Below are 26,849 nucleotides of genomic sequence, written 5' to 3'. Positions count from 1 at the left end.
AGCAGGATTTGGACGAATCCAAGTGCCTGGCCCAACAAACTCCAAAAAATCACGTATGTTTTCTTCACACAATGAAGTAAAAAAAAAAAATGTATGAGCGCGCTGCACACATGGTGCTTATCCCCCTCACTTTCCTAATTTACATATGCAAATTAGGGAGATTCAGTTCGGAATTCAGCCGAATCCTAAAATAGTGGGTTTGGTGCATTCCTAGTAAAATGTATCCCTATTTCCTACAAACAAGCATTAGTATATATAAACAGTTGGGCAACATGGACACTGTGACTGAGAATTTGTTCAAACTCCTGGGTGGGGTCATTGGTACATAATTATTGTAGTTGTTTTAGAATATTTACTTTAAAATTATGGCATTTGTGGTATACAGTCATTTAAAATCTTAGATTTCTGGGACTTTATGAGTGACTGAATTACATACTATTAAACCTAGTAACTAAACGTAATGCTATTTGCTTTCTCATCTGCTAGGTGAGCCAGCTGGAGTCTGCACTGACAGTCTGCAAAGAAGAACTGGCCTTGTACTTGCATGAATTAGAGGACAACCGAGAGCAATTTGAAAATCAAATTAAGACAAAGTCTGAAGAGGTACAAATGATATTTAGGGGGGGTTCTATAATATAAGGTGCAAAGTTTGCTATAGTTTTTAACACGTATAGCAATCAGCAGATAGCATTTCCCGGTCACCTATTTATAAGCAAACATCTTATTGGTTGCTACAGGTTACTGCATCTGGGCAAACTGTGTGCCTTTTATTACATATGGGGAATATATTTTACTCTTAGTAGATAATACATTCTCTCTTTTATACCTATATGTAATCTAGTGATACCGTTTCTACAACAAATTAAATTTATTTTTGTAAGTCCCTGGATGGCATATGTTGTCCAAACAATCAATTAACAAAAGAAACACCACTTAGCAATACTACCAGCTGGGGATCTCTGTCTGTGATTCACATGGAAACATCTTAAACAATTAAACTTGTGTTGTGTTTGCATCCTTATGGTGCCCCCTAAAAGGAACAGATTTCATCTCATTGTCTCAGATCGGAACAATAAATGCTTTGCTCCAGGATGTCAGTAAATGGTTATAATCAGCTGGTATTTTTTTCTTTTTATTGACCAACTGGAACACAGCTGAGCTCACTGTGTCTTCTGAAGCAGTAAGTTTCTTAGTCCTTAGTTCAAGTGTATTAGACTGAAACACGACTGCAAGGTCCACCTTTTTAACCTTACTGCCAATTACTGTTACGTTAAGGCTAGTGGCAGATCATGGGGAGATTAGTCACCCATCAACAATCTCACAAGGCAACTTCGGAAATCCAAAGTGATCCTGCTGGCGATTCGTATTATTGCCAGCGGGAAGGCAGTATGGGGAGATTAGTCGCTCGCAGTACAGGAGATTTGTCGCTGGGCGACTAATCTCCCCATCTGCAACCACCCTAATATTCTCTGCAGTGCTTGGTTTCATTTTTTTTTTTTTCACAAATGTTTTTATTAGTTTTTCCAGAATACAAGTAAAATGAATTAAAACAAAATCATAACCAAGAAAGTAAATAAGATAACAATATTATTGTCAAGGGTAGAACAAAGTAGTAGAAGGCAGGAATGATAATTAGCAGTCTATACCGTTGCCAAGTGACCAGGAGAGAATGGACCAGGTAGATACTTGGTTTCATTTTTATGATAGTTATTACTATACTACTATTAAAATATTGTTGTGGAAGGCAGTCTCTAGGAAAACAACACAGTTTTATTAACTAAAAAAAACCTGTCTCTTATAAAAGAGTATAGATTTTAGAATTTGCTGAAGTTTGGGTGATCATTATTTTCTGGTTATTGTTTATGTAAATGTATGATGAAATGCTCATCATCTGCCCTATTCTTCCTCTGTAAAACTGGTCATAGTCATTTTTCCTGGTTGCCAGTAAAGCTGATCTTTTGCCAGTTTTTGCCGGTTCTCACCCATCCCAGTTAATCTGCGAATGAGCCCTGACAAGACACAATATGGTTCCGTACTCTGGATTAGTGGGTGCAAGTTCAGTTAAGAGAAGCTAAATCACTGTCTGACATTACAATTACAAATATATGATTTAAAAAAAAAAAAATGTCTTCCTGTGGTGGACTCCTTACAATGCTGCAATAAATATCTAATAATTTCTTTGTTAATTCGTGTTCAACACAGCTGTGGTGCTTGCAAAATGAAATCAAATTAAGAACTCAAAGCCTGCAGGAAACAAGTGAGGAAAATGTGCGTTTGCAACAAACTTTACAACAGCAGCAGCATATGTTACAACAGGGAACTGGACGCATTGGAGAGCTGGAGGACCATCACACAGAGTTAGAAAAACAGGTGCGCCACCAAGGCATAAAGTAGGGTTTGAGATTTCTCATGCTTGTTTGAAATACATTCTAAGCTTGTGTGCTGCAATTTTGAAATCCTTTTTGATATGTTACTTTGTATTAGTCTATGAGGTGGGAAGTTGGTGTATGTACGTTAGATCTACATAGTGTGTAAAACTGGCCATGTACTGTGAGATCCGAAGGTTTGGGGAGGTTGCAAAGCAAGTGCATCTTGGCCCAGTTTGGCAACCCACATATTGAGCAAGGGGAAATCATCCGATTAATGGCACAGGGCCCACGTTTTGGTTCATACAGCCAGGCCAGTTGAGACCCATTGGACACGAACTGCATCGATGTGTTCCTCGACCAATGGAATTTTCAAACCTGCTCAATAGATATCTGGCCAGTTTGTGCCAGATAGCAGTTAAAACAGGTAAGTCAGTGGGCTCCATACACAGAGCATTCTGCTTCTAAATTTGTATTAATGCAATGAACATGATTCAGTTTGCTAAATGTTCTTCCCCTTTTGTTGCTTGGGATATGGTATGCAGACTTTTTGGGTTCATGTCACCTTTAAAAATGTTTTCCAATCCCCAGTATACATTACCATTGGTGTTATTCCTGATAGTTAGTCATTTCTATAATTAAGCAATGCTAAGCAGTGCTGATAACTGTACTTAAGAAATATTCACAATTTTCCTAGGTTTCCAAACTTGAATTTGAACTTGAGAAGCAAAGATCAATGTCAGAAGATATGCTGCAAAGGACAAAAGATTCACTGCATGCAGCCAATAGGGAATTAGGTTTGAAAACCGAAGAAGTGCAGGAGCTCTGCAGCACATTAAAGTAAGTCCTCGAAGTCTATTACTTTACTATTAAGTAATACACTAATAATAAATATTAATAAGCTAACTTTTTACTTTATTTGCCTATGTTGTATTTAGTATGTGGTACTTCTGCAAGTTTATATAACGATAAGTAGAAGTACCATATGCTTGCAAATAGGGTTACCACATTTTAAAGGCAGAAAAATAGTGTTCATATCTGTAATCTTTCTTTACTATTAATTGCCATAAGTACCATATTTACCTCCCGAGTTGTAAAACACTGGCCACGAGAGAACACTACCTGAATATTCAAAGCCCTCAGAAGGAAAACAGCTTGACTTGACCATACTGATTGTATTGTACACAGAAAGGAAAATATCCAAAATATACTATTATTTTCAAAGTTACTGTTGCTGCCATAGTTTCTATTATTTCCAAAGTTACCATTGCTACCATAGTTACTAATTTTTCTATAGTTACCATTGCTACCATATTTACTATTATTTCCAGTTACCATTGCTACCATATTTACTATTATTTCCATAGTTACTATTGCTAGCATATTTACTATTATCACCATAGTTATCATAGCTACCATAGTTACTAATGTTTCTGTAGTTACCATTGCTACCATATTTACTATTATTTCCATAGTTACTATTGCTAGCACATTTACTATTATCACCATAGTTACCATTGCTATTTTAGTTACTATTGTCTCTATATTTCCTATTAATTCCACAAGTCCTATATTTATAATTGTTTAGTAAAAACCATAGTATAAATACAAGGTTAAGTGAGAACATGTAAACTTCAAAGCAAAGATAGAGATAGACACAAGGGGGCAGATTTATCAAGGGTCGAAGTAAAAATTAGAATTTTTGAGTTTTTTCATGGCCAAAACTGTCAAATTCAACTAGGGAATTGTTAAAATTCTATTTTTTTTAAAAGAAAATTCTTATTTGATTTCCGAGCTATATCATACAACATTAAGAATTCAAATTTGACTATTCGCCATCTAAAACCTGCCGAATTGCTGTTTTAGCCTGTGGAAGACGTCCTGGGATAATTTTGGAGTTGTTTGCAGCCTTCCTGACATTCAAGTTTTTTGCACAGAAAAAAATTTGATTCGAATTTTCTGGTCCATAGTATTCAACCAACTTTGAAAAATTCTTATTTTTAAATACATTTCTATTGGTCGAGTTTCGAGTTCATGGGAGTTTTAAAAAAAAAAACAACTCATGAACTGCAATTAGACCCTTGATAAATCTGCCTCAAAGAGTTTGTGTCCAAGGAAAAACTTACAGAAAGACGGCATGTAACATTCCCCTAATCTAATTTCCATTTTACACTGAAATGTTATTTTGTTCTTCAGTCAGGTTAAACTTGAACTGAAACATACCAATGTGACGCTGCTGCAAATGGAAGAAGAGCTGGTCTCCTTAAAAAACAAAGAAGAAAAGAATGCCAGCATGTTAAAACTGCTGCAGATGGATATGCAGAAAACTCAAGTGGAACTAGATAAGAAAGCATGTGCTGGTAAGACTCTTATACATACAGTACACTTGCCAGGTTGCTTTCTGGGAAATAGCTCAGGTGCAACATTGTATATAATGCTATTTGTAGCTGTTTTTAGTTTTTCAATATTTAGAGTAAAGTAAAAAGTGGTAACTTTTCTGTTGGTTATTATTAATAGGGATGCACCAAATCCAGGATTCGGTTCGGGATTCGGCCTTTTTCAGCAGGATTCGGCCGAATCCTTCTGCCCGGCCGAACCAAATCCTAATTAAAAAAATGTTTTCCTCTTCCCATTCCTAATTTGCATATGCAAATTAGGATTCGGTTCGGTATTCGGCCGAATCTTTTGCAAAGGATTCAGGTTTCAGCCGAATCCAAAATAGTGGATTCGGTGCATCCCTAATTATTAATTTATTTTTGTGGCTTCTAGTTTTTGAGCATGGATTAGTCTATATTCATTCTGCATCTAAAAATTCTGTTTGGTTATTAGGAGATACTGACTGGCAACCAGAAAACAGATTTAGGGTAATTCCACACATAATATTTTCACTGCCAGTGTAAAACCAGCATCAGAGAAAACTCCATCTACTCCTTTCCACCCAGTTGTAGAAGCACTGATCGGAATAACACCTGCCTGTCAGTGCATATTTTGGTGTGAAAACTCAGTAGTTGCATATGGTGGCTCGGAGTGGCTTCCTCGTCTGCTACTCTCTGGGGCATAAGGGGTGGAGGCTACTGGCAGCATTCCATTGTTTAGTTTGCTAACATTGTGCACTGTAGTTACAGTTCCATTCTGCTATACTTACTATCTCTGTTAGGGATGGTATGGTGTTATGTTACTACTAAGTTGTAGAGACCAGCGTTCAATTCCTGATAAATATGTCAATTCTTTGAGGATTTGGCAAGTAAGTTAAGCTCTGTGTGCCTCAAACACTAAACAGAAATTGCAACATAGACAAGACCTCACTGTGCCTCTGTAATTCTCTGAATAGTTATTGGTAAAGGAAGCGTGTAAAAGACTAACTTTTCTGGCAAAGTATTCTGACCATTAATCACCAGTCTTTGGCTCAGAAAGGCCCACTGTCCCAATATAAACTGTTGACATAAGGGTTTGTTATATCAAATAGTTTGATCACATAGCAAGCCTTTAAGTCTGATAAATTAGGGCAATACTATTTTGATTTGCCAGGGTTTAGTATTCATTATTTATCAAGCATCCTGTTTATTTTTGCAGTGCTAGAGTTAGAGGAGAAATTGCACATTGCTGAAAAGGACAGTAAAAGAACAGAAGAGATGGAGACACAGCTGAGTGGCATGCAAAAGGAATTAGACGGCTACACAAAACAAGTAGAAGAACTACAGGAAACACTGACAAAAACCCACTTGTCTGTGGAGGAGAAACAAGTAATTATACAAGGCCTTACAGAAAAGCTGAGGTAAGCATAGTTTGTATAGGATGAATTCGAGTCCTCTGCAAGGGGCTTATTTCATGTGTTTTTGGATGTTCTAGATTTGTTTAATGAGGGTGGAAGTTTGTCCTTGTGCATGACTAAAACATTTTTATTTATAAAGTGCTTCCAAAATTAATTGCAATATCAGTTAATTAAATGCATTAAAGTCTATGGCCGTCAAAAAAAAAAAAAATATTTTTTTGATCCCGTCATTTTTTTTTGACTCTCAACGCTATTCAAGTCTATGGGCGTCATTTCTGCAGCGAAACACATCGAAAAAATTCGCTCATCCCTATCAGTTACACATTTTATTTTTATTATGATACTGTTTACTGTATACAGGGGCATCACAAAGCTTATGCTTCGAAACACATGATTTTACATGTCCAGCTGGTAATGTGTTCTTTGCATAGCACTTACAGCTGCTTTTGTCCCTCATGTCTCACACTTGTTCAGAGAAACAGCTGCAGTTTTGCATTGCAATTACCTATGTTGGAGGTTCATAAAAGTACATAGATATTTCCAATTCTTTTGGTATTAACTACCCGCTAAATGCACACCTTTGGTAATCCCTTGATCAGTATTGGCTTACAATGAAATGATGGAGCCTAAATTAATTTTCATGGTTTTGTTGTGCAAATAATCTTATCTTTATGGTCACATAAAGGTCACACACTGATTTCGTTATTTGGTTGATTTACGGTCACACACTGATTTGTGTTTGCAGATCATATAAACAAGAACTTGAGGAGAGAGACCATGAAGTGCTTGATATGGATCAACTGCTAAAAGATAGGAACTGGGAGCTGAAACAGAGAGCTGCGCAAGTAGGTATATGAAAAGCAGGGGTTGTGCCACAAAGCTTCTGTAGTTAAATGTAGATGCTTTGTAGGTTTTTTTGTACCGGGTGAAACAAATGATTTTTTTTTCTTTTGTTTTTTTTTTTAGAAAAATCACTTTTTCTAGAATATAGACATAAGGTAGTGAAAAACGCAAGTATGCAAGGAAAGCAGGGGGAGGGAGTGACACCTCCTACAGCCATTTGAGGGTGACCCCCTACCCCTCCTCCACATTGTTTAATCTGCCTGCCTTAATGGTGTCTTATTCCAGCAGTAGCTCATGTCACTTAACTACTTGTATGTGATTTGTACTAATGCTCACACGAGGATAGATTTGATTTAGGTCATCCACAAGGTCGACACAGGCTAAATTTGATCTCCGCCAAAACACAGAGATAAATTAGTCTGGTCAATGCAACCTTTTCACCTGGTCTAAAGGATGCATCTCAAAGGCACCTTTCCTTCATACAGAAAATGACTCAATAGTCTAGTGCAGTTTAATGTGTTGGGGTAAGACAATTATATTTGCAAACTTTTCACATTGTTCGCAATTGTAATTTTTGCTCTTTTTTGTTTTCTTTTAACCTGTAGTTAACCCAGTTGGATATGAGTATTCGGGGACACAAAGGAGAGATGGAACAAAAAATTATAAGATTGGAAAGTGCTTTGGAGAAAGCTGAATTAGAAGCCCGGGACCATATTAAGGAGGTTAGCAAAATTATAAACTATTTAGACATTATATACTTACAAAAGTTGTAGATAGTGATATAGCTATATGTGTACATTTTCATACTGTTGTCTAAAAATGTCAAATCATCAACCATTTATATGGGAAATATAAACAGATCTTTTAATAACCCTGTTAACACAGATAAGCTCTTTAGATGAAAGATTGCAACAAGCAAGAGATCAGCTTTGTGAAAAAGAATTTGACTTGATGCAAAAAGACCAAATTATAAATCAACTAAAGAAGGACATTGAGAGAAGTCATCAAACAGTAACTGATATGGAAAAGGTAAGGGTGCAGCTTCCAATTTTAATTAGTCTATCAACCTGAACTGCAACCCACTGTAGTTTTGTCTTAAGTCTCCATGTTGTACTACCCACATATTCACAAGCCTAATGCCACATGAGAGCCGATTTCCTCAGGCCAAGAAAAAGCAACTATGTTGGCATCTGCTTTCTCCTTCACCTGCACCAGGAACCATTGCATTGGCCTGGGTGTCTACACGCGGAAGTTTTCGGCAACGAATTGTGAACTCCCACGTTTTTGTTGCTGAAATCTGCCATTTGTGCTTGCACCCGGGCTGACGCAGTGGTTCCAGGTACAGGTGAAGAAGGAAGCAGATGCCAGCATAGGGGTTGTTTCACAGCCCTTGTGTGGCAATAGCCTAAATGTATGAAATGCACCAAGATAAAGCCAAATGCCAAAGGCTTTACAACTTTGATACCCTAATTTAATAATAATACTTCTTTGATTTTTTTCCTCTTTCCTCTACTACAGTGATTCTGAAACTGTGGGACTGGCTTCATTATGGGGGCCCAAAACAGTGGGTGGAAGGAAGGGAATGGCAGCTACCAGGATAAGATTTGTTTGGAATGCTAATCTGTTATTCCGGACACTATAATAGACGACCACTGTATAATTTATGGTCAAGACTCCTCGGCTCATAAGAAGTTAAGATGCATATTAAACTGTAATAGAAAAGTGGGACATGATGCCAAAATGTCTAATGGGAAATTATTAAGAGAGAGGTATATAGTTGTATGCCAGTTCTAGAGCTTTATATTTAGATTCAGAACTGTGAGAGTTATAGTTGCTGTAGCAATGGCTTAAAAAAAAAAAAAAAAAAAGCTTACCTACTTCCTTAACTTCAATGTCAGATAGAAAGCAGATCGGGGAAATACAGGAGAAATTGGGTGACTGAACAAAATTAAGAGACAATAAAGCAGAGAATGGGAAAAGAAAAAGTTATGTGAAGCACAACAGAAAAAATATGTAAGAATGAGAAAAAGGCAGAAGGTCAAGCAGAGGATAGAGCTGAGTAAGAAAGCTGCCAGGTATCCTTTACAACGGATTTGTTTCAGTTTTTTTCTTGAACTCCACAATGCAGTCACCAAAATGTTGTGCATATACAATAGACAATCTTTTGGGGTTTTTTTCCTTGAAAAAGTAACTAAAACTAAGTATCTATAGAAATGCTGAATAATAAAATACTTGAACTTTTAATAATTCAGATGAGAGAGAGAGAGATTGTAGGAATGGCCAGACCAGGGGTGACTTTGATGCAATTGGCCAGCTTTAATATTTTACAATACATGGACAAACAATCCCTGTACTGAGGGAATTTGTTGGTACATTGATTTAGTTTATTTTTTTATCTTGGTAGAAGTGGTATTGGTTGTAGTATGTCAAATTCCAGCAGGAATGACAAGGCTGATATGTGAAGGGTGAAAGAGTGTAGAGCAGATGAGGTGAACCTAAGCCTGGAATAAGATCAAATACTAATTACAGCTCAGCTCTCTTACACAGCAGGGGAATCGGCAGACTATAAACATCACTGCTTTGCTTTATTGCTTGTGTTGACAGTTCTTTTGGTACTTTTGGAAAAACATTAAGCCTAACTTTGTATTTTAGACTTTAAAAGTGCAGGAGCGACGTATCTCAGAAAAGCATCAAGATGGTGTGGACCTCAGCAAACAAGTATGCCTTGCACAAGAACGAATGCAGCTCACCCACCAGGAGCTCTTAGAAACCCGACAACAGTTGGCTGAGGCTCAGAAAGAATCAGACAGGCTTGCACAAAAGCTGGAAGGAATGGATCTCATTTCCAAAGAAAAGGTAAACTTAATGACATTAACACTGCCAGGCTGGTGTCTGACTTCCCAACTTAAAACCTGGCTGTTTTCAGCATGAGCAAAGTTCAAGTTCAAAACATCCTGTGTGCTACAACCTTTAATGCTCATTGTTTCTATTTACTCTTCTTCAGCCAAGCCATTTTATTTTTCTCGCTGTCTTTGTCAAAATAGCCACAGGCTCTTTGAGTAGCAGCATAGTATTGTATTGAGTTGCAGTTTGGTACATTATTCCATTTACTCCTACCATCATAAGTCCCCTAAATTATTGTAAATCGCTAAAACAGTAACTCCTTTTAAAAAGAGTCTCTCTAAAAGCCATTAATTTTAATCATCTGCAAAGTCTTTTAGGCAATCCAGATTAAAGGGGTGCTTCACCTTTAAGTAAACTTTTAGTATGTTATAGAATGGCTAATTCTAAGCTTTTCAATTGATCTTCATTTTTTCTTTTTATAGTTTAATTATTTGCCTTCTTCTGTCACTTTCCAGCTTTCAAATGGGGGTCACTTACCCCATCTAGAACACAAATGCTCTGTAAGGCTACAAATGTATTGTTATTGTTACTTTTTATTATTCATTTTTTTATTCAGGCCTCTCATATTCATATCCTAGGCACTTATTCAAATCAGTGCATGGTTTGTAGGGTAATTTGGACCCTATCAACCACATTGCTGAAACCGCAAACTAGAGAGCTGCTGAATAAATAACCCAAAAACCACACATAATAACAAATGAAAACCAATTACATTAGTCAATATCACTCTCTGCATCATACTAATTTAAAGGTGAACAAACCCTTTAATTGAAAAATATATCTGTTTTAATAACCGCAAAACAACCCCTGGAATAATACATTTACTTACAGTTGTGATTATCTGTACTGTATGATAATACCAATACTTTATAGCTGGGACATAATTTCCATTTGTGGGGATTTAAAATTGTGATATTCCATGTGCTTTTTTCCAAGCTAGAACTGTCAAGCTACAACTGCCAACATCTCCCAGCAGCCAATGAAGTTCAAAGCCAGACTCGCATTGTAAAGGAATAATTTTGTCCGGAACTGGCACTAGTGTATTTTTGTTGAATTGCTTTAGCCCTATGTAGCAACATAAAATTCCTGCAGGTGACTCCTTGCAAGTGAAGGGGAAATGCCATTTAAGGCCTTCATGTATAGTCTTTTGTACTAGGAATAATGTATTTGCTGTGTACTAATGTGTGAAAGGGTCAGATATCTGGAGAAGAGGGATCAGCTCACCAGGTAGTCCTAAGCACCAAGTCACTGACAGAAATCGTATATTATTAAAAACATTTGGGGAAAAATATTGTTTTTGACAATGCTCAAACGACAGAGCAGCCACTAATATATACACATAACATTCAAGTAACCAGATTTTTCTTTTTTATGAACCAGATACAGCATTTGAAGCAAAAGTTAGAAGAAACAAATGACACCGTGTGCAATCTAAAGACAGAACTTCAGGCAAGGAACGAGGTCATCAAAGCAACAAATGAAGTATTGATACTAAAGGTGAGGTAATTATAGGACACACATTCACTTTCATACAAATATCTGCTTGCCACTGCACATGGGGTGGGTTTGGGCCCAAACATGCACATTGGAGAGTTTTGTGGCAGAAATCCATCCATATGCAGTGACAGGCAATGGCATTGAAATGACTGGCAATAGGCAAGGGCAGTTATTGTAATTTTTTTCTACTGCCATTTCCCCAAAAGTCTGACATTAGCCTTGCAGTATGGTGTCACAGTAGGGACATTTTAAGTCTATACTTGTCTATCTAGAATTTTTTTCCATTTATGTTTTTGTTATAATTTCCCATACACTGATATTACTGACCCGTTAACCTGCTGTTTATCTACTCTGATCATCCTCATCCATATTCATGGATCAATCTATTGCTTTCCCATCCTAGAGCATTTTGCCTGGCATTGTTTGGTCCACATTCATATCCCCTGAACTATGTACCATACACCACACAGGGCACATGCTAATTTTTACAGTGCAGGAGCTTTACCAGTCCAGTGAGAAGAAGACAGTATAAAATCGTAATAGCTGTAAAATCCTGCCCTCTGAATGCATATGTTTTCTCGTTGTTGTCACTAACTCTGGCATCCTAATAGTATTCTGGTGAAAGACAAAACTGTCAGCTCAAAAGCCACACTGAAAAAAATAAAGGCAAATTGTCCTAGAAAATCACTGTCCACGTTATACTAAAAGTATTCGAAAAGTGATCCTTTTGATATGTCTTGATGGTTATGCGGGCCATAGACCTGCAGATTTAATCCTATGTCCAACAAACTAATGTGTGTTGTAATCTCCAGATCTACAACTAACTATTCAGATTAAAAATAAAGTAGTTAAAAGAACAAATTAGACTATGTTTTGGCAATTTAATTCACAGAAAGCAATTGTATGAAACTTATATCCAACAAATAGTAGTGACAGTCACCCATAGATATAATTAGATAGGCAATACATGCACAGATATTATCATTAGCCGACAGAAATCTTCTAACCTATCCAATCGACTAAATGACTGATCGACGTGTTACAAAAAATGTTTGGACAATCCACACACGGTCCAAAAATCTTACAAACCTTAATTTCCTAGGACTTAATAATTGCATCTATGGCCAGCTTTAATGTGTGTGACTATCTGCCAATGAGATTCTTGTTGATGGAATATGCATGGTAATTTGTCAATTGATTAAAATATGTATAATGTAAATATCGGTTCCATGTCCTTTTTAGTAACAGGGAGTTGGTTTATGTTTGATTGTTTTGTCTAATATCTAGTATCTACTAAAAATATTTTTTCCCTCCATTTTGTCTTCTTGTTCTATATTCAGGAATCTGAGTTAACAAGACTGAAAGCCCGGATTTCAAGCTATGAAAGAACTTTAGGCCTAAAGCAGCTGTCGGACACTACTGCACTCCCATCAATATCTTTCACTGATCCCCACCCTCTGGATTCATCTAAACATCCTGAGGCTTCAGACTTTAAAATGTGGCACATCAGTCCCTCAATCAGTGCCAGTAATCTAAGTCTGACCGACATGAGCTCTCTGGAGTTGCCTAAAAGCATGTTGGAAGACCTAAGGAACCTGGCTCCTCCAGACTCTCCACCAATGAAAGATACTAGTGAGGGGGTGTCTTGTGTTTCCTCTGATAGTCTGAACAATTCTTCATTTAACCCTCTTACATACGCATTGGATGAAAACAGTGATTTTACTGACTGCCCAGACCTAACAACTCTTACTGGGATGCTCAAATACATAAAGAAAGAGATGAGATTATCTGAATATCCACAGGAACACAGCCCCAGCAAGGCTGCTGGGATTGATGGCGGATCCTTAGGATAGCAGGTGTGTTCCATATAGTAATAAAAAATTGTTAAATTCATGCCTATAATTGAAGATCGATCAATTTGCTAAAGTAGCCTCGGGTTAAAGGTGTTGTTCACCTTCGAGTTAACTTTTAGTATGATGTAGATAGTGAAATTCTAAAACAATTTGCAACTGGGTTTCATTTTTTTAAATTTTTTATGGGTTTTGAGTTAAGCTTTTTATTCAGCAGCTCTCTAGCTTGCAGTGTCCGCCATTTGGTTGCTAGGGTCCAAATTTCCCTAGAAACCATGCATTGATTTCAATAAGTGACTGGAATATGAATAGGAGAGGGACTAAACAGAAAGATGAGCAATAAAAAGTATAGATAACCATAAATGAGTAGCCTTACAGAACATTTGTTTTTAGATGGGGTCAGTCTACATGATACTAAAGTTAACTCAAAGGTGAACAACCCCTTTAAGCATGTTACTTGAAGGCACAGACTTCAATGTTTCTTAAGTTTATTGGCGATCTAGTGATTCACAGTGTCCATTAAAGAGATGCTAAGCAGTAGTTGAAAGGGAAGCTGAAGACTCAGCACCAAAAGTTAGGTTTCACAGAGAATGACATCCAGTTCAGTAAAGCTTCGGCGCTATCATTTTGGGCTGCAGTTACACCAGTTTCAGTGAAACAAAGGGACATCCCAAGGACATTTGTTACCCTACACCTGAACCCCTTTGACCTAAATAGTAAATATGCCCATGTGCCAGGCTTTATTCTTACTTTGAACTGCTGATGCATTTATAAACTTGTTGTTAAAAGATATCTTCTCCTTTTTTCAGGATTGATCTACCCATTATGAGCGATGGACACTGGAAGGAAATACAGGCAGATGATCATTTTCTCAACTATCTTTAGCAAGGCTGCACTTTTATTATTTATTTGTATCATATTTTCTTTTATTTATATGTTTGCTGTTCTTATAGATGTTTGTGATATCTACTGTGTGATAATTTTATACCATAAATTGTGTAAAAAATCTGAAATAAAAATGATCCAAAACATATTATCTTTATTACTACAAACACAAGTAACTTTACTGTTCTAAACCATCTATAATATAATGGATGCTTTATAATAGATGGAGACGAGAGTATAGTCTGCCAAACTTTATAACAGCCAGTGGTCCAAAAGTAATTCTTATGCATGGGGAAAGGTGCAGTAATACACCCCTGCATAAAATACAGCAATAAATGAAAGCTTTAAGTTCAAGCTAACAAACAACTTTGTAGATTGGAGCTAGTATCCTAAAAATATGTTTTTAAGATAAATAAATGCTTTAAAAAAAGCATTTTATAATTACTCACTAAAATAATCTCAAGGGTTCTGCATATTAGGATTTCAGTACAGGAATATAAAGGACATGTAAACACTACATTTTCCTACCATATATATTAGTTAGGCACCCCCCACACACACACACTGAACTGCATCGTATATACTGCATACATCCCCTTCCGCCAAGACTTGTCATATTTTCCTAAAACAAATAGCAGCTGTCATCCTAAGGCTATTTTCCCTCAGACACATGAACAGTTTATATCTTCAAACTATTCATTTACATGTGCAAACTGGACATGTACACTGTAAACATCATGCAGTCAAGCATACAGGCTTACTATTAACATTTGAACAACCGGAATGGAAGGTATTTAAAGATTTCACAGAGACTGTTCACTGATTAAATCTTTATGTGGGGATTTTACACGTCCTTTAAGCTGCCAATTCAACCTCATTAGAATGAGTCAGTAGCTTATCTGCCTGTGTATCGTGCCCTCCTACAAGCCTACCCAACCAATATCTGGCCAAAAATAGGTCAGATATTGATGGGGCAGGTTAGATTTTCCTGTCAGATCGAGGACTGCATCTCCACTTTGATGGGGTCCTTAGTTAGACAGAGGTCATAGCAGCGATTATGATCGGATTGTTGGCCTGAGGGCCAAATGGTCGGATCAGCCTGATATTGCCCACCTCAAAGTGAACATATTGGTGAAAGATCCACTTGCTTGCTGTCCTCACCAAACAAGTGGATCTTCTATGGCCAGCTTTAGTCTGCTAAAAATCATTTAAACATTTAGTAAACCCTTTAGGATTGTTTTGCCACCAATATAGATTTATACTGCATAGTTACCATCAAGTACAAGCTACTGTTTACTTATTAAAGAGATATAAAATAAATCATTTTTAAAAATTTGAATTATTTGCCTAAAATGGAGTATAGGCGAGATGGCCTTCCTAAAATTTGGAGCTTTCTGGATAACCGGTTTCCTGATCAGGGGTCCTATACCTGTAGTAGCATTAGTTCAGGGCTATAGGTAAGGAGTTTGATGTTATAGATGAGTTAATAGAAAGCCAGATATGGTAATATATCTTTATGATTGCTCTGTCTCTATGGCACCAGGTTGTGGTTGATCAGGTAGACAAATTATTTTTAATGTACCTCGTTGTCTTGGTAATAATGACAAATATGTATGTGGAAAACCTTAACAATTAAGCTCTGGGATCTAGCATAAAAGCTAAATGAACAGTCTGCCAATTTCTGTTCCAAAATGTAAATGTTCCATGTTCAACATCAGGAAAGGAGTTTGAGATTAATATGTGGCTAAAGTCTTGCGGTGGGAAAGGTGGTTTGGAGTTTCTATAACACAAGGCTGATTTTTTTTTTTCCAGTTGTGTTACAGACTATATAGCCATGATAGACTGCATCTCAGAGGAAAGTGGGTCAGCTGTGCTAGAGGAAAGAATAACAGAGACCAGGGGAGTGTTTAAACTAGACAAGAAGGGTGGCTGGGTTAGATTATGGGGGCAAGGCATTAGATTTGGGAAATTAGGGAGGAAAGTATAGCTGGTAAGCAAAATCAAACTGTTGATTTAAAAGCTAAAAGTAATTTTATGTAGCTCTCCCATAAAAAATAAACACAACATAGCAAAAATATGCAACGTCCACCATCTTCCTGCAGATACATTGAGCTTCTGAGACAAAATGGGAGAGCTAGGGATAACTACATGAACAGAGAAATATACTGTAGATAATGGCATAGCAAGCAAGGAAAGAGTCTATTACTTACACTGGAATCTAAATGCATTGTATTCTCCAAAGTATCTGCTATGTAACTATATCTTTTTTCCTTTTTCAGATTGAATGGTTATCCGCACGTTCCACACAACTGCTTATTTATATAAACTATAGTGGTGTATCAAAAGCAAATGCACCCGTTTTACCAGTGTGGGGCAACAGTATATTTTAATTTGTGTATATAAATATTGTATATTTTAATTACTTTAAATTGCTTTCATTTATTGGTGTTGCTATTCCTTTAAACATTTCATCTCAGTGTATTTGTCTGTTTAATATATACATAATATCTAATTATTGGCTTTATGCATATGGGCACGTTAGCCCTTGCCACACTATACTGCATTTGTAATTTAACAAACATTTTACCTACATCAGCAAATTAAAAAGCAAATTAGGAAACAATTTCTTTGGACAGGAATGAATGTCCTGTTTGGGAATGTTACACATCACTAGCTGCTCAAACTGAGAACACACAGTGCAGTGTTCATGGGTAGTGATAATAAATTCAAGCGTGATTTGGTCCCACTGTTGGCCTACAAGCAGAGAGGCAAACAAAGCTTAGGTCATTATGATGTTAACATCAATTAATGTCAAAAAGGGGATTATCCCGCATTAGAGGGAGGGAATGTGAAGGTCTGCAGTTTTAGTCATGCTGACGCAGCCATTGTGCAGATAAAACATTAAGTTGGAATAGATTAAGCCCAGAAGTGTCCTTTAACCACAGTGGAAGTTCCAAGTTGTTGATTTTGGAGACAGTTAGGCCTGAGGAACGAGCAGAATCAATATGGCTCAGAAGACTGTGCTTATCACAGGATGCTCTTCTGGTATAGGGCTGGCAATTGCTGCCAAATTAGCCAGGGATGAGCAGAAGAGATTCAAAGGTAAGCTTTATTTCTATTACAGGTATGGGTTTTATAATCCAAAATGCATGGGACCTGGGGTTGGATCACAATACCCTTAAAGCTGCTAAAAAAAATGATATTATATATACACACACTGAGTATTTGTTTGCTTAAACAGACTTGTATAGAAAAAAAGAATCTGTATTTTGGAGCTTTCTGGATAATAGGTTTCCAGATAATCCAATAGCTGTATTGAATGACCTAACTTTTTATTTACTGCAATGCTTTCCTTTAAATTAAATTTCTTTGTTATGGGGATTGTGGTGACTACAGTTTATCCACAGAGCTAGGAGAATGTCACACATACAAGTGTGGGTTGGTTTATATGATTTTAATCAGAACCAGAGAGGTCTGTAGTATCTTCATAGGGCAATGACACAAGGTGAGATGTCGCCTACTGTAAATCTGTGCGATAACGGCGAGAAATCTCCCAAAAATACCTTGCCATTGGCTGACAGTGCTGTTGCTGCAAGTAAAGCATATTACCACCCCCCATTCCTTCTCAGTCTGCAAAGAATTTATATTGCACCCACTCCACCAAGTATTAATGCACCATTTTAGCCAAATTATAAAGCTTTGTAAGTTATGGAATTTGTGGAGGTAAGAGTTGCTCCAAAGAAGCAGTCTAAAAAGTTTTAGAGGTCAGGTGTCAGGCTCTTTGAGTAGTTGCTAGAGTTGAGAGGTGATAGTTACAAGACATCAATTTAGGAGGTCCTTGTGGAACCCAAGAGAAATGCTGTTTATTTCAATTACATTTATCAGGCTGTAGACCGTTTTGAAAGTAGTAAATTAAAGAGACAAGAGAAAGCAGATAAAGATATGGGCATGCCAGACCCCCAACATTTCTCTCATAAAAAGGATTGCAGGGTTTTGTTTAAGCAGTAAGACGGGCACAGCAGAAGGTGTAAAAAGTTGTAGTAAATCAATCATTTGTATCTGGTTAATACAATGCCATGGAGGGAGTGAGAGCTCTGACATATGAGCAGTCAATATTAAGCTTTGACAGGTCTTTATTCTTACATTAAAGTGCTACTGACACTAAAAAACTACTTTTTAAAATATGAAGGTACATTAAAAGTTATATATAGGTCATGCTGATAATTTTTTGTTGAGAGGTTTGTTTATCTAAGTTATTGAAGTTCCTAAAACTGACTGTTTTGCCAACCTGACTGTCCCATCTCAGCCTGTCACTTAGAGTTTCTAGTGATAACGGACTCCTCCTGTTGCACAAATATGGCAGCCCCAAAGGCAATATTATGATAGATGTGGAAAAGTTTAATTTCTGGCGTCAGTATCTCTTTAACTAAAAATTAGGACTCAAAGCAAGTACTTATATTCGGATTATTGGCTTAAAGGCAAGTTGTAGTTGCATAAAAAACAGGGTGTACTGCCAAACAGAGCCTCGTGTTGGCTGCAAGTCCACATAGGGGCTACCAATAGTCAATCACAGTTCCAATTTGGCACCCCAGGGACTTTTTACATGCCTATATTGTTCTCCAAAATATTGAACATTTGAATTTGCCTCATGGGTTAATAGGTTGGGGACCTCTGATATAGAAATGTTTCTGACAGCCCAGTCCAACAAAATAGCACTTAACATGCTGTAAGTGAGTGAGCCCTTTTGTAGCAAGTGCACAGTTGTTTCGTCCATAGATTACCTATAAAGAAACCACTCACCTTTTACTGTTTCTCCCAAGAAATACTATATTGCACACGAGCCCTAGCCCCCGGCAGTGCAAGGCCAAGGCTAAAAGATCCTTTAGAAAGACATTGACATTTTGGTTTGATGATCAAGTTCAGCACTGCTGACAATATATCATTTCATGGTCTGTTTATAGTATATGCCACAATGAGAAACCTAGCAAAAAAAGATGATCTGGTTGAAGCCACGGAAGGATATTTGGGAAAAACAATGGAAATCAAAGAGATGGACGTGTGTTCTGAAGACTCCATACGCAACTGTGTCAGCAGCATTCCCGATAGACACATTGATATTTTGGGTAAGTACAGTAATAAAGGATAAAGGACCTTCCAGGCTTACTCACAATGACAAAAATACAGTTGTTTTAGCTCAGATAGAACCAGCTAACAGGACTCCTGATAATGCATGCCTGCTAATTTTCCAGCATCTCTAGTAGCTCTGGTTATGCTAGAAACTGGTCATAGCAACTGCATTGCAATTTAGCAGCACAACTGCCTGACAAACTGATTGTGATCAATTGCCTCCATGTGTTCTCAAGTAGTTCCATTTCTGAGTTCATGTAAATTACATAGATTAACAATTGGAAGAGAATTTTTAGGTTGCCTTAAAATACATTTTTAGTTAAATTTGACCCATCAGTCACTAACACTTGTTTCCGAGGATGCAAAGAGATTGCAAGAGACTACAAACGTATTTGGTGGACTTGCCCCATAGCTGTAATATATTGGAGAGATACTGTATCTTCAAGATAAAAGAGAAGGTTTTCAACAAATCCATCCCTATGGATGTCCGCACAGCATTATTGTCTCTTCCTGTGAAAGAACTCACAAAGACCCAAAATAACTACTGAGTCAAATTCTAGCGGTAGCCAGAATCAACCTGCCAAAGCAATGGTTACAAATTTCCATTACCACACATGGAAAAGGAAAGAATTGCGCTGACACAAAATATGCTGTACTTAGCTTTATGACAGATAGAAAAGCATATAGAAATATGAACACCATGGAATATATATAATAAAACTGTGATAAGCACAATAAGAATAGATGAATCTGGCAACAACACCCCCTTTCCTGAATATTTGTACTTTACGTATTAATGTTTAAACTATATACGAAATAATGTTTTTGAAAAACAAAAATAAATAAAAGAAAATTAAAAAAGAAATTGGGTTGCAAGGTCGCAGGGCAGGTGTCGTTGGCCCAGTGTGTTTTGACAAGGGGGTGGTCTTCCTCAGGGGCAATCAAGGTGGAAGTATCAAAATATGTTTTCATTTTGGTTGCCCCTGAGGGGGTGGCGTTCTTTGGTTGAGACGCATTGGGTTGGTGATGTTTGTTTGGGATTATTTTTGTAACCTTTTTTTATGTAACTTTTTGTTTGCGCTAGAAAAGAAAAAAAAAATGTAAGTATAATATAGATAGCAGCATTCTAAGACAATTAATTTTTTTTCAGTATTTGGAAGTTTTTATTCTACACCTCTTCAGTGTAAAATGGGTGGTTCACCTTCAAGTTAGCTTTTAGTATATTATAGAATGGCCAGTTCTAAGAAACTTTTCATTTGGTCTTCGTTATTTTTTATAGTTTTCTTTATTTGCCTACTTCTTCTGACTCTTTCCAGATTCTACAGACCCCATCTAAAATAAAATGTAAGGCTACTAATGACTTTTTTGAGCTTATAGGCTAAAAAACATTGAATACCTCGAATTTATCGAGTTTTTAAGCGCAAGCCAGTGTAAAAAAAAATCATGAAGGCAAAAAACATCTTCAAATGATCAACTGTGCCTCTGCCATTGACTTCTACATGATCTTCACAGATTTTAGCTAGAGTATTTTCAGATTCAGGCTTTTAGCAGCTTTGGGGCATACATCGCAAAAAGATTCAAGTTTTTTTTCCCCCTGATAAATTTTTCAGGGGGAGTTTGTTAGTGAAACTACTCCTGAAAAACTAAAATATTTGGAGAAAATTGACCTTTAATAAATAAACCCCTTAATGTTCATTTAAAAGTGAATTTGTGTTTCAATCTAGGTTTTCTAAATAGTAGGAATGTGTTAGGTTTACCTTTCTAATAAGAAACAGCCTGGCAAATAAGATATGATTTTTTTTTTTTTAAATATTTAATTTTTTATTTTCAGCATAAATCAAAAAAGGATCACAATACACAGGGACGTCACCATATACAATCACTGACAGTGGAAACTAGTATGCATAGTGTGAGAGAGCGATTTCACAGACGTATGCCTTTCCAGGGGTGGAAAGTGTGCGTCTTCAAGAAAACAAGTAAACCACTGTGCGCTGTCAAGAAGCTAGCAAGTCAGGGTGGGGGTCAGTCGTTTGGGAGGTGTGTACTGGATCAGCAAGGTAATATAAAGAAAGAGAAAAAAGGAAAAGGAAAAGGGGAGGGGTCCAGAAATAACAGAGAAGAAAGAAAGAGAAAAGGAAGGGGAAAGGGAAGCAAAATGCAGAAACTTCAACAGTAGGTTCCAAACTGCTTACTACACATATCTCGTCAGGAGAAGAGAAGATTACAGTAGCATTACACACAAGGTAGTATAGCCTAGCAATCATAATAATGCAAAATTATTCAGAACAATGTCCCAAATAGGGCAATCCAACAGTGGTGATCATCCTGAAAAAAAAAAAAAAAAAAAAGGGGGGGGTGTTTGGCAGAGGACTCTCTCAGTCACTTTTATGAAATAGAGTCAAGATATTGTAGCCACGGACACCAGGTCACCCAATGCTTCAGCATTGCCTTAAGAGAGTCTGCATGCGTTTCCTCAATTTTGCGTATCTCCTCCATTTCCTTCATCCACTCAGGCAGAGTGGGCGAGGCGTTACTTTTCCAATTGCGGGGAATCAAGATTTTAGCTGCATTTAGAGCAACCTGAGTTAAGGACTTTATGTACGAGAACACAGAGACCATATTGTGGTGCAGGAGAATTGCAGCTGGGACATCAAGGAGAAGTTGATTCGTGCAGGTGTCCAATATCTGCGACTAGAATTGCTTAATGAGCGGGCAGTCCCAGAAGATGTGGAGCATAGTGCCTTTGTGTTGTTTGCATAATAAGATATGATTTTAAATTCCCATCCCAACCATGAATTGTAGGACAGATTGTGCATGTTACGTTGTATCTGTTTTTATCCACAGTGAGCAATGCTGGAGTGGGACTCATTGGGCCAATTGAATGCCAAACCATAGAAGAAATGAAAAACGTGATGGATACAAATTTCTTTGGACTAGTCCGACTACTGAAGGAAATCTTACCAGACATGAAGAGAAGAAAGAGTGGACATATTGTAATAATCAGCAGTGTAATGGGGATACAAGGTATATACACCAGATTTTCAATGTATGGTATGACACATATATGGGGGGATATATATCACTGCTGAATACATTTTGCATTAACAAATTATCTAGTAAAAGGCATTTTCTCGTAAGACAGACACAATTGAAGCTCCTTCTCAGGTTATTGCTTCATGTCTTACTTTAGACTGTAAAGTCTGAGAGCAACGCTTCGTAGGTGTAGACTGTTGTATATAAGTCTATGTCTTGCTGTCATTTTAAAGTACTGGAAACACCATAAATCAAAATTATTCATTAGACTGAATTGACTACAATAAACAAAGCAATACCCTGTCTGTTCTAGTCAGTGGTGCCTTAAACCTGCAGCATACTGCCTTTAATATAGGTTCCATGAAATAGGCTTGTGCCTGTCTTCATAAAGAAACAACTATAAGTTATTATTACAAGGCAAATCGATCGGATTCAATTTAGACTGTTCATTCACTGTGCTTCCGTCCAATGAAGACAATAACTTGTAGGAAAAGGAGTGATGAATTCAGTCGGACGCAGTGGGTTGCTGCAAAAACTGTGTTTTTTATTTTAACACAACATGTTTCGAGCTGTGCTCTTTGTCAAGTGACAAAGAGCACAGCTCGAAACATGTTGTGTTAAAATAAAAAACACAGTTTTTGCAGCAACCCACTGCGTCCGACTGAATTCATCACTCCTTTTCCTATAAGTTATTATTAGTTCTTGTATTAAACAAGGTAAACAGTAAAGCTGAGATTCAGGCTGCAGTTGGGGACAAGGTGAGGATTGTGTATATAGAGGCCACATCCCTTCATTAAACATGTATGTATGTATGTATAACTTTATTTGTAAATAATCATGACTTAACGTGATCAATGTGTCTAAAAATACATATAGAACATTTTGTGGTGCTGTGTATATGTATGTACCGGTATATATCATACAAGCCATAACAAACACTCACCCAAAGCTGATTTCAGCAGTTTCCTGACAAAGTCTTGGATTACTTTATTCCAGGGATCCTGTTCAATGATGTCTATGCAGCTTCCAAGTTTGCAGTTGAAGGCTTTTGTGAGAGTCTGGCAATACAAGCCCTAAAGTTCAAACTCAAGTAAGTGCTCCAGTTTGTGTGTGATTAAACTTGGGTGCTATTGATTGTATTTGACATTAGGCATTCTGTTTCTCAAACTTCTGTAGTCAAATGAGGTGCTGAAATGGCAATATTGAGCTGTAACAGATTCACCTTCCCGTGGCTTCCTCCACATGCCTAAGAATTTAAGGGGCAGATAAATTGGTTTATACATTTCTTTGCAGATTCAGAGAAATGACCGCAATTTAATTTATTAATTCTGTATTCACTGTAAAAATTGCTATGCAAATGGGTTTATTAAATGTATGATAGCATTCTCAGTATAGGCTGAATCTCCTACTGAGCAATGTATCAATGAATGTATTGAATTATAACAGATTAGGTGTGCTACTACACTTAAAAATGAAAGTGGGAAAATTAATTTGTTATTAAAATTAAGTAAAAAAAAAGTCATTATTTCTGGCGTACTCCTTAAAGGGAAACGTGAATGTAAAATTGCTCAGGGTTGCAAATTGCTTTTCTAAGCAATTTACATTTATTCATTTTTCCCCATTTCGACGCTGACATAATTTATTTACATAAATTCACCTGTAAAGCACTTGAGCAGATTGGGGGATCTGAAAAATCACAGTGAGGGCCACACCAATCCCTTAGACTTCAGTTGTACATTATTCCGGCTTGCCTCTGCAACGGTTCCAGGTAGGTCCATTACATCCTAGGGAACTCAGGTTTGCCTGCTCATGCCCTTGCACTTGCCCTGAGACAGGTAAACAAAGTTGCAGCCATTTACATTACAGAGTAAGCTATGAAATATAATTGTATTTTTTATCACACTGAAAAGAAAGCTCATGCTGATTTTACTTGTATTAAAACTTCTTATAGTCTGAGTCTCATTGAGCCTGGACCTGTCATCACAGAGTTTGAAAAAAAAGTGTTTGAAGATGGAATGAAAATGGACCTTTCCGCTGCAGACAAGGAAACAGCTGATATGTTCACCAACATCTACCTTAAAAATTACAAATCCATCTTCCAAAGTCTTGGGCAGACAGCTGAAGATGTGGCAGAGGTAACAAATGTTGTATGTGTGTGTGACACTATCTCTCCTTGATGAAATGATTAGGTAATTCCAGTAATTTTCCTCTGGTTACTGTTTGAACATGGAAATCAGTGCCAGAAGCACTATCCCAAGGTGTCATATATTCCCAAACAGAGCCGGACTGGTATTCTGCAGATTCTGCTCTATGATGCACACAGCACTATTCTTTGGCCGTGTGTGTGTACACAAAATGCTGGGGCCTATTTTGAAACTCAGTCTGGACCTGTTACCACAAGTATTGTCAAAATCAGACCAACTACCAGGCAAAAATATTCCGACTTCTAATAAATTTAAATTGTAATAAAATAAAAATGCAATATGCTACAATGTCCTATTTCACATTTAATAGTCACAATCAAGTACATCTCTGCAGTAAGAATGAAGCCCAGCGTGTGGTTGTGCAGCTGAGCAATTAACCTTATTGTTTTTGTTTTGTCTTTTGTTTAAAAAAGTTTGAGGAATGTTTTGCTTTTTTTCATAAATAAAATAAAAAGTAGGGATGCACCGAATCCACTATTTTGGATTTGGCCGAACCCCCGAATCCTTCGCGAAAGATTCGGCCGAATACCAAACCGAATCCGAATCCTAATTTGCATACGCAGATTAGGGGTGGGAAGGGGAAAACGTTTTTTACTTCCTTGTTTTGTGACAAAAAGTCACGCGATTTCCCTCCCCGATTCAGTTCGACCGGGCAGAAGGATTCAGCCGAATCCGAATCCTGCTGAAAAGGGCCAAATCCCGAACCGAATCCTGGATTCGGTGCATCCCTAATAAAAAGCCACAATGACATAAGCTTAGTGATAGATTTTGACCCAAACAGTATCCTCATTCATGTTGGCAATGACAGTCTTGAAGGGCCAATAGGATAGTGAGTCTGTTTTCTACAAGTAGTTCTTAGGTTTGTTCCCAAAAGTAGACACCATCTTCATATAGCTTTACAATTGCAGTTGTCAAATGTCTTGTATGTTGTGTACTTAACGTCTTTCAATCAACATGGAAAATCCATTAGTATATTAAAAACAGAGTAGTCCAAGTCCCTATAGTAGCGCCAGCATTTTGTGTGTGTCCAAGTCAGAGCTACCATAAACTGAGGAGTTGGAGTCAAAGGATTTATGCCTAGAATAGGCAAGATAATAAAAAGCGTACTGTGTTTGTTACAACAACTAAATAGTTCCCCGCCAGAGAATAAAATTTGTACCTCCCTGGTGACTGGCAAATGTTGCAGGAAAAGTTGAAGCAAGATAAGTTGATCAACAAACTTGAGGATAGGCAATAGTCAGTCAAGGTCAGCCCAATGTTAAGGTGACCATAGACATAGAGATCAGCTTTTCTGGCAATGTCGCCAAATGACCGGATATGCCCACATTGAGGTGGGTGATGGGCTGATTCCCCTAGGGCCCAACGATCGGATCATAATACATCCGATACGGGCGGATCAAGGTACGGAATACACGCACAGATACGTCCGCGATCCGACTTTCGGACAGATATTGATCGGGGAAGCCCGTTGGATGGCCCAACACATGGGCCAATAAGCTGCCGACTTAGTCTTTCGGCAGCTTTTATCGGCCCGTGTATGGGGGCCTTTACTCGTGCATGTGCCTTGTTTCACAGACTATTGTTATTTATACTGTGGGTAGTTCCCCCCCTTTGCCAGAGGAAATGGCCTAAGAATGTATTTACTAATATTTAAGAACTTTACAAATGGATTTTTCTTTTGTCTTATCACAGTAATAACTGATTAGTGTTCTGTTTATTTTCAGCACACTATGAAGATAGTGCTCTCTGAAAATCCACCATTCCGTCACCAGACAAACACATTATACACCCCGATGACGACACTGAAATATGCCGATCCCAACGGTGATCTGCCCATTGACACATTTTATAAGATGGTCTTCCAGCATGATAAAATTTTCAATGCCAGCCTTAATTTCATCAAGCTCTTGAGATGGAGAAGTAAAAAAAGCTTTGACCTTGGAAAACCACAGCCACAATAAGTGTAGTTGATAAATACCCCATACAGAGCTCTTTCTTTTCTTTCTTTGTATATAAAATACATTTATGTTAAACTGTGTCTGCAGTATACCGCAGTATAGGAATTCACTATATCTGCCATTTTGGGATTAGGCTGAATAGTGAACCAAATCTTAAAGTGATCCTGTCATCGGAAAACATGTTTTTTTTTTCAAAACGCATCAGTTAATAGTGCTACTCCAGCAGAATGGTCCGATCAAACAGATTTTTTTATATTCAATTTTGAAATCTGACATGGGGCTAGACATTTTGTCAATTTCCCAGCTGCCCCTGGTCATGTGACTTGTGCCTGCACTTTAGGAGAGAAATGCTTTCTGGCAGGCTACTGTTTTTCCTTCTCAATGTAACTGAATGTGTCTCAGTGGGACAT

The 26,849-nt window shown here is 37.4% G+C and overlaps 2 protein-coding genes across 5 annotated transcripts in view; both read left to right on the top strand.

Moving 5' to 3' along the window:
• The window catches only part of ccdc18.L (coiled-coil domain containing 18 L homeolog), a 46,762-nt gene extending 32,499 nt beyond the window's left edge, over positions 1-14,263 (top strand). For all 4 annotated transcript variants that reach the window (XM_041589116.1, XM_041589115.1, NM_001085610.1 and 1 more), the window contains 12 exon segments: positions 487-603; positions 2,203-2,370; positions 3,064-3,206; positions 4,563-4,726; positions 5,940-6,141; positions 6,884-6,983; positions 7,587-7,703; positions 7,867-8,010; positions 9,634-9,837; positions 11,266-11,382; positions 12,723-13,238; positions 14,042-14,263. In XM_041589116.1, the coding sequence (XP_041445050.1) occupies positions 487-603; positions 2,203-2,370; positions 3,064-3,206; positions 4,563-4,726; positions 5,940-6,141; positions 6,884-6,983; positions 7,587-7,703; positions 7,867-8,010; positions 9,634-9,837; positions 11,266-11,382; positions 12,723-13,235 (1,989 nt within the window). In that variant the 3' untranslated portion in view covers positions 13,236-13,238; positions 14,042-14,263.
• Positions 14,264-17,031: 2,768 nt separating this feature from the next.
• On the top strand, positions 17,032-26,671 carry LOC108714381 (retinol dehydrogenase 8). The gene is made up of 6 exons (XM_018258563.2): positions 17,032-17,219; positions 19,079-19,240; positions 22,089-22,268; positions 23,274-23,367; positions 24,229-24,412; positions 26,206-26,671. The coding sequence occupies exons 1-6, from the start codon at positions 17,123-17,125 to the stop codon at positions 26,440-26,442; spliced, it is 954 nt and encodes a 317-aa protein (XP_018114052.1). The 5' UTR covers positions 17,032-17,122; the 3' UTR covers positions 26,443-26,671.
• The last annotated feature ends 178 nt before the right edge of the window (positions 26,672-26,849 follow it).

This window comes from Xenopus laevis, chromosome 4L (assembly GCF_017654675.1).
Source record: "Xenopus laevis strain J_2021 chromosome 4L, Xenopus_laevis_v10.1, whole genome shotgun sequence".
Classification (NCBI taxonomy): Eukaryota; Metazoa; Chordata; class Amphibia; order Anura; family Pipidae; genus Xenopus; species Xenopus laevis.
The sequence above is the reverse complement of the archived record's forward strand: the minus strand, read 5'-3'. Positions and strand labels throughout refer to the sequence as shown.